Genomic DNA, 19,542 nt, shown 5'->3' on the forward strand with positions numbered 1-19,542 from the left:
TAGGTTTCTGTCCATAGTCAACTGGTTCCAAGGCAGGATGGCATAGCAGGGAGGCATCACAGAGAGGAAACAGTCCATGGTGTGGCAAGCAGAAGGCAGCAAAAAAGCAGCAAACCTTCCTTTCCCTTTTATTCCATCCAGGCTACAAACATTTTGGGGTTTTGTTTTTGTGTCTGTTTTTGTTTTTGGTACTAGAAATCAAACTCAGGATCTTGCACTTGCCAGGTAGGCGCTTATGCCACTAAGCTGCATCCCCAGCCCTAAAAGCCTTTTGGGTGGTGCCATTCACACTCAAGGTGGGGTGTCTATCTTTAGTAAATCTGTTCAGCCACATTCAGAACTATGCTAATTCTAACTAGTGGACTGATTTAGTACCATGCACCATTAGTCCTAGTACCATGCATCCTAGATCCAGCCATCTCTGAAAAGCCCTACCTATGAGCCCATGAGGCCTTGGGGGGCATGTAGATTCAAGCCACAACAGTTGGAGTATAACAGAAGAGATCCTGGAACCAGGGCCTGGAGGATTAGCTTCCATGTGCCAGTTTAACTTTCATGTGCCACCATACGCAGTGCTCTAACCTATATTCTGCCTATTGTGGAGAAACATAGGGTACACCACCTGTACCTTCCTAATAGGTCAGTAGCAAAGTCCGTACACCTAGTCTTAGTATGAATAGTATGACTTCCCCTTCATGTTTTCTTTTGTCTGACAAAAAACATGGGTTTCTTACCAGGATCAGTGATCAGTCTTGATGTGGAATTTTTGTTAACGTTTCTCTATCCTCACTTCATGCATAGCCAGAGTAGTCCAGGAGCTGAGCAGGAACCTAGACGCAGCATACATGGTGTTCCTTGTCCCCATCAGGCCCACTTTCTCAAGAAGTGCTGCTTGGGTTCAGGGATTTAGCTCAATGGCATAGTACCTACCTGGCAAGCAATTCCCAGTACCAATTCCCAGTACCTCCAAGGTTTGTCTTCCCACCTGTGATACCTGACTTGGCTTTCACAAAAGAGCACTGTCAGCTGAGAGACTCAGGATAGCGCCATCCAGAAGCTGCTACATGCATGATCCAGATCCTGCCAGACATGCAGCAGCCTCATTCTCCCTCACAGAGAAAAAGCTATGCCTGAAAACTTCGCACAGTTCTACCAAAGGTGTTTTTAGGTATTTTTCTGGTCTTCATTGACTGAATCTCTTTCTTCAAGGTGCCCAAATTGCTGTCTGTTGTTTGTCCAGAAGAATCACTAGTCCATGCATCAGCCCAGATTGCCAACAAACACCTGGTAAGTTGTAGTTAGCATAAGTGGGGTCATCATAGGACAGTTTCTGGAGGACACTGATTTATGTCCTCGAGGCCTGTGCCTCCTTAGCCCTACAGAAATCCCATCTAGGTCTGGTAATAAAATCTCACTCAAGATTTCCTGGGAAGACACCAACTCTAAGGGAGGGTTCATTTAATTTTGGGCTGAGATACAGAAATGTTTAATCTGTCCTTCCACCCCAATTTGAGCACTGTCTTCATGAGTAGATATCTGTACATCCTATGCATGGCTGTATAAACATGTGACCATTTGATTTTATTTTCTTTGTTTTCTTGGAAAGGGAGACCCATGCTTCACTAGGTTCAAGTTGGTCTCGGGGTGGTGTGAACTTTTAGCCTGAGAAATACTAATGACGGTCCTTTTTCCTGAAATATCTTTATGGAAATATTCCCCAGCTCAAGGGATCTGGGTATGATTTACAGTTCTTTGGGATATATAGACAAAGTTTTTTACTTGTCTTTCACAGATTAGCGTGGATAGCCTCATTGGACCAGATACACAAATTGGAGAGAAGACATCGATTAAGCGCTCAGTCATTGGTTCCTCCTGTCTCATAAAAGATCGGGTGACTGTTACCAATTGCCTTCTCATGAACTCAGTCACTGTGGAGGAAGGGTATGTTTCACCTTGCACTCTCTTGAGACAAGATTCCTGCTACTCCATAGGAGGCTTAGAGGCCAGCCCAGCTCAGGAAAGGGCTCACCTTGGAGAAAAGAAGAAAAGGAAAAGGAAAAAAGGAGTAATACCTAGTTCCCTTGAGGTCCTAGTTTTGCTCCCATAATGACATGTTCTCTCAAAGCATTTCCAGCACTCTCCTCATACTAGTGACTGTTGTGGTCTTAGGAGAAGCTGCCCTGTTCCTTCGGTATCCTACTTGATGAGGAAAGCCTTTGGTAATGTTGGAATGACACTGCATCATTGCCTAAGTGTCACCTTCTCCTTTCTCAGAACCCCAGAGCGGCCCTGAAGGGGGCAGAGGGCCTAGGAGGAATGGTTATATGAACCACACTGTGCTTTTGAGGACAAGCTTCTCAACAAATTGTAGGAAATCTTTTTTTTTTAAAGATACAATCTTCTTTCTTTCTTTTTGTCTTTTTTTTTTTTTTTTTTTTTTTTGTATTTTTACCAGTACCAGGGATCGAACTCACTGAGCGAAATCCCCAGCCCCTGTTTGTGTGTGTGTGTGTGTGTGTGTGTGTGTGTGTGTGTGTGTGCTCATGTTTGGTGCTAGGGATCAAACTCACGGCCTCATGCTTGCCAGGCAGGCACTTCAGCTAAATCCCCAGCCTGTTTTTTTTTTTTGAGATGAAGTCTCAGTTTGTTGCCCAGACTGCTTTAGCTGACTTCTGCTTCTGGTGTAAATCCAGCTTTAGGAGAAACTTTAAAGAGAGGATCTCCCTTTACTCTTTATGAAGAGTGAGTAATAGAAGACAGACAGATGGAAGGAAGAAGTATCATAATAGAAATCAAGAAAGTTGAGAAATGTATGAATATTGGCCATGTACTCTGTCTTCACCCCATGCACTTTGCTGACCTGGCGTAAAGTCTTCGGAAGTTTAAAAGAGCCTTCCTTGATATCTGACCACCGAAGGAAAAAAACTAAATTTATTTACATTAAAAATTTCTGTATAGGGCTGGGGATTTAGCGCAGCGGCATAAGTGCCTGCCTTGAAAGCAGGCAGTCGTGAGTTCGATCCCTGGTACCGATGAAAATGAAAAAGCCAAAAAAAAAAAAAAAAAAAAAAAAAAAAATTTCTGTATAACTGACTGCAGTTAGATCATGCTGTACTAAAGTTTATGAATGATATTCCAGTCTTATGCTTAGATCTTCCAATCAGCTCTTTTAGATTTGACTCTTAAATGTGAAGAAATGACTGAGGATTGCCAGAAATCTAAAGAAAAGCCTCTATCCTGAAAGATAGAAAACAAATCAAGTATGGATGATTCCAAACTTGCACAGTTCAACTTAGAAATTTTTGACTATGATGATGTAAAAGCAATACCTGTTGAGCAGAAAACATACTTAATTTTGAATTTTGAATCTTCATTTTTTCCCATGCTAGCAATGTGCAGTATAATGATATATATATATATATATATATATATATATATATATATATATATGCATGCTGTTTTTTGATGCTGGTGTTGGCAGCAAACTGCAGTTGTCAATCAGCCATGTGATCATAAAGGTAAACAGCCCATAGTCTGTAGTGTATTGGGTTGCCAAGCTATGATGTTTGGTAGGTAAGGTTTATTAAATGCTTTTTTCATTTAGGATATTTTTGTTTGTTTATTTGTTTGTTTGTTTGATTGGTTTGGTTTGGTTTTGGGGGTCTGTTTTGTTTTGTTTTGTTTTGTTTTGTTTTGTATTTTGAGACAAGGTCTCAATAAGTAATTCAGGCTGGCCTTGAACTCCTGGTGATCCTCCTGCCTCAGCCTCCCAAGATTATAGCCATCGGCCATCACACGTAGCTCAGGATATTGTTAATTTATCATACGTTTATAGGTTTACATACTCTCATCATAAGTCAAAAAACATTACTAGAAATAGCAACTTAGGAAAAACAAACTCCAGGGAGAGAAAAGTACTTTCAAATAGCCTAGATATTACCTAGGCTACATACCTAATCAGTATTAGGTATGTAGCTCTTGCCTAGCATGCATAAGGCATAGGATTTGATCCCAAGCACTACAAGAACATAAAACTAAAAAACCCTATCATTTAAAAGAATTTTTAAAAGAACTCGAAAAATGGAAAAATATAACAAAGGAAAAACTCAGTATAAGAACAATATATAGGCAAGACATGTCTGTAATCCAAGTACTTTGGGAGATTGAGGCAGGATGATTGCATATTAAAGCCCAGCCTGGGAAATTTAGCAAGACACTATTTCAAAATAAAAAAAAAATTTAAAGGCTGGGGAATATAGCACAGTATAAATATCCTGGGTATGATCCCCTGTACCACCAAAAAAAAGCAAATCAATAAATAAAGTTTGAAGATATAGATACATCGGAGTTGATGTGACCGTCATACATGTGTACACGGTGTGGTGGCACATATCTGAAAGCCCAGCATTCTGGGAGGCTGAGGGAAGAGGATGAGACCAGGCTGGGCAACTTAGCAAGAACCTGTCTCTAAAGTAGACAGTATAAAAAGGGCTGGTGATTTAGTTCAGTGCAAAGACCCTGGATTTTGGGCTGGGGATTTAGCTCAATGGCTTTAGCACCTGCCTGTCAAGTGCGAGGTCACAACTTCGATCCCCAGCAACAAAAAAAAAAGGACCCTGGGTTCAATGAAAAAAAGGGGGGTCACCCTATTAATATGTACAGTTGTAATGCTTTTTTGTATCAATTTTAAAAAGAAAAGGAAAAAAAACTCATGGCTTCTTGATATTTTGTTCTATTTGGGTATTGTGAACCTAGGATTTTTTTCTCATTATGATAAAATAATTGCATGGATGGTACACTATATGATGACAGTTTTTTAAAAATCCATTTTTATTTCAAAAAGAAAAAAAGCAAAATAAAACAATTTCAAAATATATCAATCAAGGGGCAACAATGGTACATGCATTGCACATTGTCATCCCCCTATCATTCACCCAGAGACAAGACATTTTCATTCAGTTGTCCAAACAGTACCAGTATAAATCTTTCTCTCCAATGAACTCAGAGAAATCAGTAGTATAATCTCAAATTTATCCTTCCTTATGGCTGAGTAGTACACCATTGTATAAAAATACCATCTCCTTTTTATCCATTGCTTAGTTGATGAACATTTAGATCATTTCCAAGATCTGGCTCTTACAAATTGTACTGCTATAAACATGAGTACACATATATCACCATGGTATGATGTTTTTAATTCCTTTGGGAAGATACTCAGAAGGGGAATAGCTGGGTCTAATGGGACTTCTAGTCTAGTTTTGGTTACAACAGTCTGCATTCTCACCAACAGTGAAGAAGGGTCCTTTTCCCCCACAGCCCCTCCAGCATTTGTTATTGCTTGATTTCTTGATATTAGCCATTCTTTCTGGGGTAAGGTGGAATCTCAGTGTTTTTGATGTCTTTTTTTTTTTTTTTTTTTTTAACTGGGATTCAAATTCAGAATCGCACACTTGCCAGTCGGGCACTGTGCACTGAGCTATATGCCCAGCACATATCTCAGTGTTTTCATTTGCGTATCTGGAATGACTAGTGATGTTGAACATTTTTTCACATATTTATTTGCAGTTAGTATTACTTCACCTGAGAAGTGAGTATTCATCTCAGATGCCCATTTTTCGATTGGGTCTATAACTCTGGGAGGACTAATTTATTTTGGGTACTGATTTGGGACTGACTTATTTTGTTCTCGACAGTAACACTTTGTCTGAGGAACAACTGGCAAACATTTTCTCCCACCTTGTAGGTTGTCTCTTCACTCTGTTGGTGATTTCTCTTGCTGTGCAAAGGCTTTTTTTTTATTTATTTATTTATTTTTTTTTTTGCAAAGGCTTTTTAAAAGGATGAGATCCCATTTGTTGATTCTTTGTGATAGTTCCTTTGCAAACTGGGTTTTGTTCATAAAGTCTTTGCCTACACCAATATTTTCAAGGATTTTACCTTCTCTATCTTCCAGCAGATTCAATATTTCTGTTTTAATATTAAGATCTTTGATCCATTCTGATTTTAGCTTAGTACATGGTGAAAGAGATGGGTCCAGTTTTAATCTTCAACATGAGTAGAGCCAGTTTTTCCAGCACCATTTACATTTATTCCAGTGAATGTGTTTTGCACCTTTGTCAAAGAGAAGGTGGTTTATTGTGTCTGTGGTTGTTTCTGCATTTTCTAATTATTCCATTGATATTCAGGTCTGTTTTTTTATTCCCAGTACCACACTGTTTTTATCACAGTAGCTTTATAGTATAACTTCAAGTCAGGGATTGTGATACCCCCTGTCTTGTCATTGTTGACCAGTATTGCCTTTGCTATTCTAGGTCTCTTCTGGTTCCAGATGAATTTTAGGATTGTTTGCTCTACTTCTGTGAGATATGCTATTGGAATTTTGATTGAGATTGCATTGAATCTGTGTAACAGTTTTGAAAGCATGGGCATTTTCAGTGTGTTCATTCTTCCTACCCAAGAGCATGGAATATCCTCTTTAATTGCCTTGTTTGGAGTACTGTAGTTTTCAATGTAGAAATCTTTTACATCCTTTGTTAGTTTGATTCCTAAGTATTTCATTTTTTTTTTTGGATGCTGTTGTAAAAGGTACTGTTTCCCTAATTTGTCTCAGTGAGTTATTCTTGTTAAAAAAAAAAAAAAGGCTATTGATTTTTGAGTGTTGACTTTGTATTCAGCTGCATTACTGAATTTGCTTTTTAAATCTAGTAGTCTTTTGGCAGAGTGTTTGGGATCTTCTAAGTAGAGTATCCTGTCATCTGCAAATATCGATAATTTAACTTTTTCTTTCCTATTTTTATTCCTTTTCTTTCTTTCTCTTGTCTAATTGCTGCAGCTAAAGTTTCCAGGACTATGTTGAATAAAAGTGGAGGCAGTGGACAGCCTTGTTTTGTTCCTGGTTTTAGAGTGAAAGCTTTCAGTTTTTATCCATTTAGTATGATGCTAGCTGTTGTTTGCCATAGATGGTTTTTATCAGATTGAGATAAAGACTATCTATTCCAATTTTCTGTAGGGTTTTTATCATGAATGGGTATTGGACTTCATCAAAAGCTTTTTCTGCATCTATTGAGATGATATATGATTTTTTTCCTTGACTCTGTTAATATGGTGTATTACATTTATGGATTTACAAATGTTGAACCATCCCTGCATCCCTGGGATGAATCCCACTTGATCATGGTGTACAATCTTCTTGACAGTTTGCTGCAGTCTGTTTGCCAGTATCTTACTGAGAATTTTTGCATTTATACTCATTAGGGAGATTGGCCTGTAATTCTCTTTCTTAGTTGGGTCCTTCTCTGGTTTTAGAATCAGAGTAATGCTTGCTTGCAGGAATGAATTTGGGAGTATTGCTACCCTTTCAGTTTCATAGAAGAGTTTGAGAAGTAGTGGTGTTAGGTCTTCTCTAAATTTATTGTAGAATTCAACAGTGAATCCATGAGGGTATGGGCTTGATAGGTTTTTAATTATCTCCAATTTCATTGATTGATGCTGGGTTTTTTAGGATTTTTATATCTTCTTGAATCAGCCTTGGTAATTCATATGTATCTAAGAATCTGTCCATTTTTCTGTATTTTCCATCTTGTTAGAATACAAGTTTTCGGGGCTGGGAATATAGCTCAGCAGCATAAGCGCCTGCCTGGCAAGCACCAGGTTGTGAGTTCAATCCCCAAAACAAACAAACAACAAAGTTTTCAAGTAAATATAGATGACTTTCTGGATTTCTGCAGCGTCTATTGTAATTTTACTCTTTTCATTCCTAATTGTGTGAATTTGAGTCTTTTTACTCCTTTTTTTGACACGACTGATGTAAGGGTTTCTCAATTTAATGTTTCAGAGAACCAACTCTACAAGTAGTTAATTCTTTATGTTGTTTTTTTAGTCTCCAGTGTGTTAATTTTTGCTCTGAACTGTACAATTTCCTCCCCTGCATGAGTTTTGCTCTTCTTTTTCTAAAAGTCTGAGATTCAACATTAAGTTGTTTATGTGTGCTTGATCTGTTTACCTTATATGAGCATTTACTACTATAAATTTCCCTCTTAAGACTGCTTTCATTGTGTTTTACAAGTTCTGGTATGTTGTATTATCATTATCATGCAACTGTAAAAACTGTCTTTTAATTTCTTCTTTAATTTCATCTGTGACCCATTGGTTGTTCAGTAGGGTGCTACCTAATTTCCATGTATTGATGAAGTTCTTATGGTTTCCTTTGGCATGGATTTCTAATTTCATTGCACTGTGATCTGATAGTATGCATGGGATAATTTCAATTCTTTTGCATTTACTTAAGCATGTCCTATGAGCCAATATGTGATCTATTTTGGAAAATGTCCCATGTGCAGCTGAAAAGAATGTGAATTCTGATGTTGTTGGGTGGAATACTCTATAGACATTTACTAAATCCATTTGTTCGGAAGTTTGATTTAGTTCTGATATTTCACTATTGACTTTTTTGCTTAGTTAATCTGTCCTTTTGTGACAGTGGGGTATTAAGGTCTCCCAATATAATTTTATAGGGCATATTTAATATGTATTATAACTGATATGTATTCACTTATCCTTGTCGTGTTATTTTCCTATTATTGACTCCCCCTTTTTTCCCTTTCCTCTAAGTGTTTGCCTTTCCTGGTAGATTACTGCTGTTGGAGTTCATGGAGCTGTAGTCTTTATTATGTCTTTCTAGAATGTTCTTCAGAACATTTTGGAGTACTGGTTTGGTGGTCATAAATTTCCTCGGATGTTCTTTGTCATGGAAGTATCTTCTCCCTCAATTTTGAAATAGTTTTGTGGGATACATCAGTCTAGGTTGAAAATGATTTTCCTTGATCTTAAACTTATACATGTAAAAAAAAGAAAGTGGTTTTCCTTTAAACTTGGAGTACTTCATTGTAAACTCTCCTTGACTTGAAAGTTTGTGCTGAGAAGTCAGCTGTGATTCTGATTTCCTTTATAGATTATTTGTTTCTTTTCCCTAACAGCTTTTAAGATTCTATTCTTGTGTTGAATTTCTGGAATCTTGACTATGATATGCCTGGCTATAGATTTTTTTTGATCATTGCTAATTGGAGTTCTACATGCCTTGCTTATTTGTGTGTCAAGTTCTTTTTCTCTGCCAGGAAAGTTTTTTGTCATGATATCTCTAAACATGTTTTTAATGTCATTTGTGTCATTTGTTCATTGACTCCAATTAACAATTTTTTTTTCTTTTTCTTTTTCTTTCTTAAATTGTCCTCTCGTGCCTTTAAGAGCCAGCCCTATTCTTAGGACAGCCCTCCTAAACTGAGAGGGAAATTGCTGTATGTCCTGCCAGACTACCCTGTCACAGCTGAGCACAGGGGAGCACAAACATAGGCCAGGACACGAATTAACAATTATTGACTCCAGTTATTTTTTGTCATGAAAGTATGTTATTTCTCCATCAATTTAAAAAGATAATTTTTCAGGATACATCAATCTGGGCTGAAAGTTGTTTTCCTTTAGAACTTGGGAGAACCTCACTCTAAGCTCTCTTTGACTTGAGAGTATGTGCTGAGAAGTCAGCTGTGATTCTGATGGATTTTCCATTACAGGTTGTTTCTTTTCCCTAACAACTTTTAGATTGTATTTCTTGACAATGATATATGTGGATATAGATTTTTTTCTGATTCTTTTTTTTTTTTTTTTTTTGTCTTTTGTCTTTTGTAGATGGGGTCTCGCTATGCAGTTCAGGCTGGCCTTGAGCTCGCTTTGTAGCCCAGGCTGGTCTCGAACTGGCAACGATCCTCCTGCCTCAGCCTCCCGAGTGCTGGGATTACAGGCATGAGCCACCACGCCTAGCTGTTTCTGATTATTTCTAATGGCAGTTTTAAATGCCTAATTTGTGCATCAAATTCTTTTTCTCTACCAGGAAAGTTTTCTGCCATGATGTCTATGAACATGCTTAGGTTATCTGTAGTATCTCCTGCTTGTTCATTGGCTCCAGTCAATCTTAAATTATTCTTCTTTGTCTTATTTATCAGCTGCTGGATTGATTTCTTATGGTCCATTGTGATTTTTGAGAAATCTTTCTTTTCCTGATCAGTAATGGCAAGCCTGTCTTCAATATCTGAAATCCTGTTCTCACATTGGCCTAATCTGCTTCAAATACTTTCAATGGAGTTTTTATTCTCCTATCTGCTTGAATCTGCTTTATGAATTCCATTTATTTCCTGTGCTGCATTCCATTATTTGCCTAACCTCCTCTGTTTATTGTCTGTCTGCTCTAATGCTGATAAGCATGGTGCTTAGTTTGGTAATCTCTGTAGTTACTTGAGAGATTATTTTTTATTTCATTTTTTCCAGAGCCTCATTCAATTGCTTTGTTGTTACCACTTTGGAGAGAATTGGTGGGGTGCTTTCGGATTGTCGGTTGCCTTTGGTGAACTGGATGTCTGGCATTGCATTTTGTTTAAAAGTCTTCTCATTTCTTTTCTTTTTAGTTTAATTCCTGGAGTGATGCTTGTAAGTTGCCTGTGGTGGGTTGCTTTATTGATGGTATTTAAGACACTTTATTGGTGGTGCTTAAGACACTTTGGTGATGATTACTTCTCTGAGATATCTTCCAGATGTAGCAGTTTTTGGGTTTTGAGTCTGTTGGAAGATCTTACCTCTTCAGTTTGTTGGAAATGAGAAGTTGTTTCTTGTTTGGCCTAGTCCCTGGTTCTTTGGCACTGTGCCACAGTATTTTCTGTGACCCTTAGTTAATCTCAGTCATAGATTACAGCTGTTTAGAACAATTATGTCAATTTTGGCTGTAGTGGTACCATAGCATCAAATACAACCTATAAAACAATAAACTGAGCTGACCCTTAAGTAGCACTTTTAACTGTATAAAGATTTGTGATTATATAACAAAAGGTAAAACGATGGTATGTAACATGTAAGACCTTAATATGTCAATTTTGCCCTCGGGGTTATAAGTTAAAATGAATTAAGGAGAAAATAGAGAAGTAGAAAAATAGGAAGAGATTCCAAATAAAGCTCGAGGACAAAGATGGGTCCTGACAACTTGGGGAAACTGGTGTAAAAGATTGAAAAAAAAACAGATGAGAGCCAGGTGTGGTGGCTCACGCCTGTAATCCCAGCACTTGGGACGCTGAGGCAGGAGGATCATTGCAAGTTTCAGACCAGCCTAGGCTACAAAGTGAGTTCAAGACCAGCCTGAACTGCATAGAGAGAGAGACTCTCTCAAAAAGACAAAAGAAAAAAAAAAGAGTGAAAGAGATAATGGTAGAACAAAATCAAACCACACCCACAAAGAGGATAGAAACCACCCTCACACTCACTGAAAAAAATTTTTTAAATGAAAGAGAAATTTTAAAAACTGAATAAAGCAAAACAAAACAAACAAGAGAAAATAAAAACAAAACTTACGAGTCCACTTCCAGAATTCTCTCAGTGTTCACTAGAAGACAGCCTGTGGAGAGAGCCTGGAATCATGCCACTGTATTCCAGCAAGCCAGCCTTTGCTTTATGGTGGAGTAGTAGATAACCTTAGCAGGCCTGCCCTAAGACCAGAATTATTGGGCTTGCTGCAGTGCTAGCAGTTTCCATAGGTCTGCACCCAGCTGGGATCTGCTAGAGGAAGCTGGCAGAAGTTCTGGTTCTGAGCTTATCCAGCCCGGCTCCAAATGTCCACGGTCCAAACACTGTCTCCCGTGGGAGGACTGAGTCCTCTGCACTCACTGCCAGCCAGTGCAGTCCTCTACATCCACCGCTCCTCTCCAGTGCCCGGTCTCTGCAGAGACCTAGCTGCCACCATCACCATTGCCAGCTGCCACCACCATCATGACCATGCGTCCTCGGGTTCAAACAGCTCCTCTCATGCAGTTAGTCCAGCTCTAGACGAAGGTGCCACCAGCATGGCCTTCTTCTTTGTTGAAGTTTTTTCTTTTTACTCTCTCTGTGGGCTTCAGTTCATACTTAAGATTCTCCCTGGGTCCAGGGGACCCGTTTCCTTCCTTCTTGCCTTCCTTGTGATACTATATTCCAGCATCTGCACAGTGACTGTCAGAGAGACTGTTTTCTCTGCTGCTTACTGCTCTGCCATCTTCCCAAAAGTCCTTGAGTTCTTTGTATGTTCCCAGTAGTAATCCTTTCTCTGAGGTACAGCTGACAAACATTTTCTCCCACATCTTGGGTTGGATGACAGTTTGAGACAGAGTCTTACTGTCTAGTTCATGCTGGCCTTGAACTCACTGTGTAACTCAGGCTGGCCTTGAAATTACAGCAGTCCTTCTGCCTTAGCTTCCCCAGTACTGGGATTATAGGTGTGCACTACCACATCCAGCTAACATTAATAGTAGTATATTGTTATAATTTTGCCCATATACTGAAGATAAAATAGATGCATGCCAAAAAATTTGAAAAAAAAATTTAGCTGGGTGTGGTGGCACATGCCTGTAATCCCAGCACGCAGGAGGTTGAGGAGGGAGAAGTGCCACAAGTTGAGGAGGGAGAAGTGCCACATTGTTGTATTTCTAGATTAAGATCATAAAATTACAGTTCATATTGGTTTACAGTTTTGCTTAACATACAATATAGTGCCAGGCATGGTGATGCATACCTGTAATCCTAGCACTTGGGAGGCTGAGGCAGGGGGATTGCTAGAAGTTTGAGGCCAGCATGGGCTATGAAGTTCTGGGTCTGTGGGTCCCATCCTGTGTGTGTCTGTGTGTCTGTCTGTCTATGTGTCTGTGTGTGTGACACCATGTGGGAAATCGAACAGCCTCACTCACAGCCCTACACACACTTTTCTTATGCCTGCTATGTCTACAAAAAGCAAGAAACTGTAAAGATTCGCTTTTTATGGTCTTTGGGAAAGTTAAATGAAACCCCTTCAGATCAGAACGAGCCAGAAGAAATCAGACCCAACAATACAGTCTGTACCTCTGAACCAAGGTAATGTTCTCTAACCTATTTTCCTATCTTCATCTTTCTTTCTCTTCCTCTGGGTTATAGCATGAGTTTTGTGGTCACAATAAGAGACCAATTCTGGACCTGTCACTTAATAACCTCTTAGAAAATTGACTTCTTTGTGCCTTATTTTCTCATTATAAAGTTGGCAAAACTGAAGTACCCCATAGGTTTATTGGGAATACAGGTACTAAGAGAATTAATAAGCATAAAACACTTAACCACGCTTAGCACATAGAATGTTCCTTACCTTTTGTTGTTGTTGTTACTTTATCCCATTTCTCAAATGCAATGTGCTGCCAGTGTCTTTCCAAAGATGGGTTGGTACACGCATTTAGTTCTAGCCCTTGTGAGGCTGAGGCAGGAGAATCACAAGTTCAAGGTCAGGCTGGACAATTTAGGGACAGGACCTTGTCTCACAAAACAATGCAGGACAACAACAACAAAATCTCTGAATCCATCCCCTGTTCTAATATAAAACTTTCAAATGTTCCCATTGGCTTTAGAATAAAGTTGGAACTTTTAAGGTTTCTCATGAACTAGCTCCAATATTGAGTCCTGGCATTTAGAGTAACTTGAGTGCTTAGAAATCATCTAGCTCAGCTCCTTGGGTTTTCACAGTTGAATAAATTGTAGCATTCCAGACTTTTCTCTTGTTGCATCCTAGTCCACGCTCTGTTCCAGACTCCTGCATGAGACTAATACACATCACCATTCTCTTAGAAACTGAAACTAGGCAACCCACTTGGTACCCCTTCTTTCTGTCTCTCTGTCTCTTTGTCTCTCTGTCTCTCTGTCTCTCTCTCTCTCTGTCTCTTTCTGTCTGTCTCTCTCTCTCAGAGAGAAGCTTTCTTCCTCTCAATAAATATATTCTGTTCTTAAAAAGAAAGAAACAAATAAACTGGGACTACACTTACCTTTATCCATTTGATCATCTAGTTCCAGAGTTACTAATGAGGCATTGTAGCCCCGACTTTCTCTCATCTTGCCTCACACCTTCCAAGGAAAGCAGTACCATAACTTTCCTCCATTTGCTCTAATTAACCACTCCTTCATCCTCTTCTTTGAGTGGACAGACAAAGCAGCAGCTCCTTAGCACCAGTTAAAAGTCCTGTGTTAGTGTTCTCGGAGACCTGAAGAAACTTGGTCAGGAAACTATGTCTCCCTAAGAAACTACTGCTTGCTTATATAAGTGGACAGGAAAGGCCTAGCATATCCCAGAGTCATTTGCTTTTCTGAAGAAAGCATATAATCTTAGCTGATCTAGTAAGATTTTTATCTAGGAAAACAAGTAAACGGTTTAGAAGCTATATAATTGCTACTTTCCCACTAAAAAGGTTGGTGTAAAGCTGTAGGCAAAGGAAGACTATTAGAGATTACCCAGTCCTGAAAATTAGCGGGGCTAGGGATTTAGCTCAGCAGCATAAGCGCCTGCCTTGCAAGCAGGCAGTCATGAGTTCGATCCCCGGTACCGATAAAAAGGAAAAAGACAAAAAAAAAAAAAAAAGAAAATTAGCTCACAGTGATGAGATCAGATATCCTATATCCCATGTGAACCTTCCCCATTATTTAGGGGTCATTTAGTTTTAATTACTTAGGGTAAATTTAAGAAAGGTAATTAAATTGCAGTCGTGTGAATATTATTACCTTGCTATTATTAGGTATGGACTGAGTGTCAGGAGGAGATTATGTTTGTATAGAGGGAGGTTTTAAAAAAGGGGGGGATTCATATTCTCAATGTGCTTGTCTCTGCCACCAGTGGTGAGCTGCTGAGAATTTCTGGACAGTGAATTGAACACCTGCCCAAGATCCAGGGCTTGAGAGATTCTAATAGGACCACTTTGGGAAAGGTATAGACTGTGCAAAAAAGCTTCTTCCCATCTTTCGAATTTTCTCCCGGTGTCTGTGACAGCTGATGTTCAGAATCAAAAGTCTAATGAGATTGAACTTGGGTTAGCAGAGACAAATCCAGAATTGAGTGGACACAGGAAGATACGGGAATGTGAATGTGTGCCCCTTTTAAGGAGTTTAGATGATCAAAATCTTAATGCATGAATTAAATGGCAGTTCACATAACTTACAGACCATGATCCAAAGGAATCAGAGCAGTTGAGGAAGCTATTTATTAGTGGTCTAAGCTCTGAAACTCACTTTTAAAAGAATTATTTTGAGAAATGGGGCACACGGATTGTGTAGTAATGAGGACCCTCAAACAAAATACTCCAGGGGCTTAGGTTTTATGACTTTTGTGTTGAAGTAGTGGATGCAACGAGGTGTGCCCCCACACAAAGTTGGTGGGCTGTGTTGGAACCAAAGAGAGCTGTTTCTACAGTGGATTCAGTAAAGCCTGGTGCCCATCTAACAGTGAAGAAAAGTTTTGTTGGTAGTACTAAACAAGGTAGAAAAGAATATAATTTGAAAAGTATGGCAAGATTGGAACCATAAAAGTTATGGCAGAGTAGAAAAAAAAGAATTTGCTTTTGTAACTTTTGATGATCATGATACAGTTGATAAAATTGTTTTCAGAAATACTACACTGTTTCTGTTCTAACTGACTCTGTTTTGCTTAGTCACATTTGTTTTTATTCTCTTCAAAAAAGTAATAAGAACTGTGAGAGTAATAAAACCCTAAAAGTCTAATTGTTACTGTAAAAAAGAGAAGAAAGTAAGGTGGACTAAGGGATATAACCGCAGGTATGTTCAAGAGTGTAGGACGGAAAACCATATAACTGAGCTTTTGTTGGATCATTGAATGGAACTGTCTCCAGTTCCACTGTATGAATGTTCACTTTATATGCTTTAATTTAGTGATATGGACAACTGTTTCTAGGAAGATAATGTGTAGCCTGTTAACTGGTGATTTTGTACTGTATATATATTTTTCTAGAAATACTGTATTATTTGTACCCTTTCACTGCATTGTTTTTTTTTTTAATGTCCTTTTCTTTTTTCTTTCTTCTCTCTTTAAATAAAAAAAAAAGAAAGAAAGAAAAGAAATACTACACTGTAAGGCTACTGTGTTCTCTCTCGCATAGTGGCCCACTCTCATGCTGTAGAGTGTACTTCTTTTCCTACTTTTACTTGGCCCAAACTTGCTCTACAGAGAGAGCCCTTTTCTTTAAACTTTGCTACCATTTCAAAAAAAAAAAAAAAGAAAGAAAGAAAAATACACTATTAATGGGTAAACTTGTGAAGTCAAAAGGGCTCTTTGGAAATGAGTTGAAGCCTGCTGAATCACACAGAAGTTGTGAACGTAAGTCTGGCAACTTTTGAGTCTTAACTATGGTAAAAAAGGAGCCTCGGTGTTGGAGGAGGTGGCAGCAGAGCAGTTAAGAGGAGGAGATGGTGAGTATGATGGATGTGGAGGAGATGATGGAACTATGGCATCAGTCCAGTAGTAACAGAGGAGCCTGTGCTGATGGTGGAAACCAAGGTGGTGGGTGTAGTGATGGAGGAGAATATGAAGGTTACAATGGAGAAATTTTTGGTGGTAAGAATTACAATGATTTTGAAAATTATAGTGGACAAAAACAGTCAAATTATGGAGCCACAAAGGGCAGGTTTGCTAGAAGAAGCTAAGGCAGTTCCTATGCTGGTGATTATGGATCTGGTGGTAGAAGTGGTGGATATGGTAACAGAAAGTTTTTAAAAACAACAGAAAAGGGCTATAGTTCTTAGCAAGAGAGACAGTGAGGCGTTGTCAGGAAAGCTGCAGGTTACTTTGAGACCATAATCCCAAATGCATTAGAGGAACTATAAAAATCTGCCACAGAAGGAATGATGATCCATAATTAGAAAAGTGACTGCAGCTTAAACTGGAAACACTTGCTTCAGGACTGTGATATCCATAGTTTGCAAAGAGTGCAGCTGTTGATCAATGCAGTATAGTGTCAAGTAGGTGCATGATCCTCTGACGTTCTATCTGTTGTACCGTGTGTGTGTGTGTGTGTGTGTGTGTGTGTGTTTGAGGGGGTTTGGGGGTTTTTTTAGGAAGGATCTCATTATGTAGTCAAGGCTGGCCTCAAATTCATGGTAATCCTCCTGCTTTAGCCTCCCAAATGCTGGGATTACAGGTGTACACCACCACACCCAGCATTCTTTTTCTTTTTTTCATTACATCAGGTGTATTGCCCTATAAATTTTGGTGTTCATAACCAGGAATAAAAAGTCAAGGAACTTTTAATTTTAAAAAATCTAATGAAAACTTTATTGTCTAGGTTTAAGTGTCAGTCCTATGCTGTACATCTTTTTGTTCTGTGTTTTCTTTTTTGTGGACTCATTATCTAGCTCAGTCTGTCCTCAAACTCATGGTAATCTTCCTGCCTCAGCCTCCTGAGTGTTGGTATTACAGGTATGTACTATCATACCTAGCCAAAATATCCATTCTTTTCAGGTCTTAGAGAAAGGTCATTATCTCAAATTCTCTAAAGCCCAGTCCTCCTTTGATCTACCATTATGTTTTCTAATGACTTTATATATGTTTTCTAGTTTTTCTGAAACATGCAGCCATTACTTGGAGTATCCAGCAGTGTTTGTGTTTGTTTTTATTTTTATAGTCCCTTATGGTGCCTTCAACCCTGCCTGTCCTCCTCATTATGCAGCTTTGTTCCCATTTTTTTTCCTTACTTTCTCTCTCATTTTTTTTTTGTTTGTTTTTTGTTTTAGGGGTTTTTTCTCTTCTTTCCCCCTTCTCCCTCACTTTTTCTCCTCTCCACTTGAACATTTTCTTCCTGCATTTTGGTCCTTTTTGACACTTTCAGTTTCTCACACTAGAGAAACAATGCAATATTTACAGGTGTCTGTCTGATTTATTTCATTTAAGAATATTGACCAGCAGCTTTTGACCTAGGGAGAAACCTGAACCCCCAGCCAGTAGTGGTAAGGATGGTGATAAGAGCCATGAGCACTCCTTAATTTATTTGTCTGCTGTGTTACAGAAGCAACATCCAGGGCAGCGTCATCTGCAACAATGCTGTGATTGAGAAAGGAGCAGACATTAAAAACTGTTTGATTGGAAGTGGCCAGAGGATTGAAGCCAGAGGTAAACGAGTTACCTAGTAATGTGTCATTTTTTTACATATCTCACTGGCATGGATGATGCTTAATAGGGAAGATGGGAGAAACAAGCACATACATGCACTGCAGGCCAGAGCATAAATTAGTGAAGTCATTTTTGAAGAACATTTGACTTCACTGTGAGTTTTTTAATTGGTTTTCTGAAACAATCCAGGCTGGCCTTGAACTGGCTGTGTAGCCTGGGCTGGCCTCAACTTATGATCCTTGCCTCGTCTTCCCAAATGGTGGGATTACAGGCTTGTATCACTGTGCGTCATTACCAAATTTTTAAACTTTGATCTTAACAGCTCCATGTCTAATAATTCATCTTACACATTAACTAATACGTGTATACAGCCACATACTATCAAAAAATTGAACCTGGCATGGTGGCACATCATATAATCCCAGCACTGGTAGCTGAGGCAAATTCAAGGCCGGCCTGGGCTACATAATGAGTTCAAAGCCAGCCTGAACCAGCAAAACCCTGTTTAAAAAAAAAACTCAAAACAAAAAATTGAGCCAAAGACAGCTCAGTGGTACAAGTGACTGCCTTGCAAGCATGAGGTCATGAGTTTGATCCCCAATACCAAAAAAAACAACCTGAGACTGTTCAAACAGGTTTAATGACCCAGATTAGCACCAGTGCTGCATAATGGCTTTTGGACATGAGACAGAGAGCTTATAAATACAGTGATAACTTGGAACTAACTGACCTCTAAAGGCTGTGAGCACTTCATCTGGCTTTTGTTTTGTTTTGTTTGTAAAGACAGGATCTTCACTATCTATCATATTGTCTCTTGTTTTCTTCCAAATAATTGTCCATGTCTTCACATACAGAGAATTCATACAAAACAACATAGTATAAAATTGATCCAAATAGAATGAGGAAGGCATTTTAAGTTGTATATCTCATTCTCTTCAAAATAGCTGTGCATACCTGCATGTATATTGAAGTTCAACAAAACAAAACAGGCATGGGGGGAGAGGTTGCTTGGTTTCCCCGTACTCCAGGTCCCAGTAAACACTGGTGACCCCTGTCCTGGGCCACTGCATCCTGCCACTCACACAGCTGCTCACAGCAGGGTGGGGGATGGGAGATTGTTTCATGCTGTTTCTAATGAACTGACCATTTCACTGCCCAAGTTCTGAAATGGCCAACAAACCACAGAAAGACATCTCTTTAGGCTCCTGCTTGAAACCAACAGCATCAGGAAGCTGCCGGCCTGGATTCAGGGCCAGAACTCTGGTTTTTCTTATTCTACCCCTAACACTTTCAGTGATTATCTCTAGCAAAAATCTTAGAGCCAAGTTTGACCCCCTGTTCAAGCAATAGACAAGTCACAGCCAACAATCAAAAGCTACATGAAAAACAAAAACAAGGAGACTCTTTGAATTGGATGATTCGTCTGAGTCACTTCTTACATCAGAACACAACTTTGATCTTTTCCCTATTGACCACAGTGATCAGCCATTTGTTCATGGAAGTAAACTTAATAGTCAGGGCCTTAACGTATATTCTAGTCAAGTCCTCCTGAGAGTAGGAATTCTTCCTAG

At 39.0% G+C, this 19,542-nt stretch overlaps 1 protein-coding gene and 2 non-coding genes across 4 annotated transcripts in view; 1 reads left to right on the plus strand and 2 right to left on the minus strand.

Moving 5' to 3' along the window:
- Nucleotides 1-19,542, plus strand: part of Eif2b3 (eukaryotic translation initiation factor 2B subunit gamma) — a 143,740-nt gene that overhangs the window by 117,771 nt on the left and 6,427 nt on the right. For both annotated transcript variants that reach the window (XM_003461892.5, XM_004999915.4), the window contains exons 9-11: nt 1,210-1,287; nt 1,793-1,941; nt 17,868-17,971. In XM_003461892.5, the coding sequence (XP_003461940.1) occupies nt 1,210-1,287; nt 1,793-1,941; nt 17,868-17,971 (331 nt within the window). The remainder of the gene's footprint in view (nt 1-1,209; nt 1,288-1,792; nt 1,942-17,867; nt 17,972-19,542) is intronic.
- LOC111758266 (small Cajal body-specific RNA 11) lies at nt 9,222-9,358 on the minus strand. Its single transcript, XR_002792464.1, has one exon. It is a non-coding gene; the product is annotated as a small Cajal body-specific RNA 11 (non-coding RNA).
- On the minus strand, nt 19,092-19,227 carry LOC111758264 (small nucleolar RNA SNORA2/SNORA34 family). Its single transcript, XR_002792463.1, has one exon. It is a non-coding gene; the product is annotated as a small nucleolar RNA SNORA2/SNORA34 family (small nucleolar RNA).

This window comes from Cavia porcellus, unplaced genomic scaffold (genome assembly GCF_034190915.1).
Source record: "Cavia porcellus strain 051 isolate PalLab524CR breed Dunkin Hartley unplaced genomic scaffold, mCavPor4.1 scaffold_25, whole genome shotgun sequence".
NCBI lineage: Eukaryota > Metazoa > Chordata > Mammalia > Rodentia > Caviidae > Cavia > Cavia porcellus.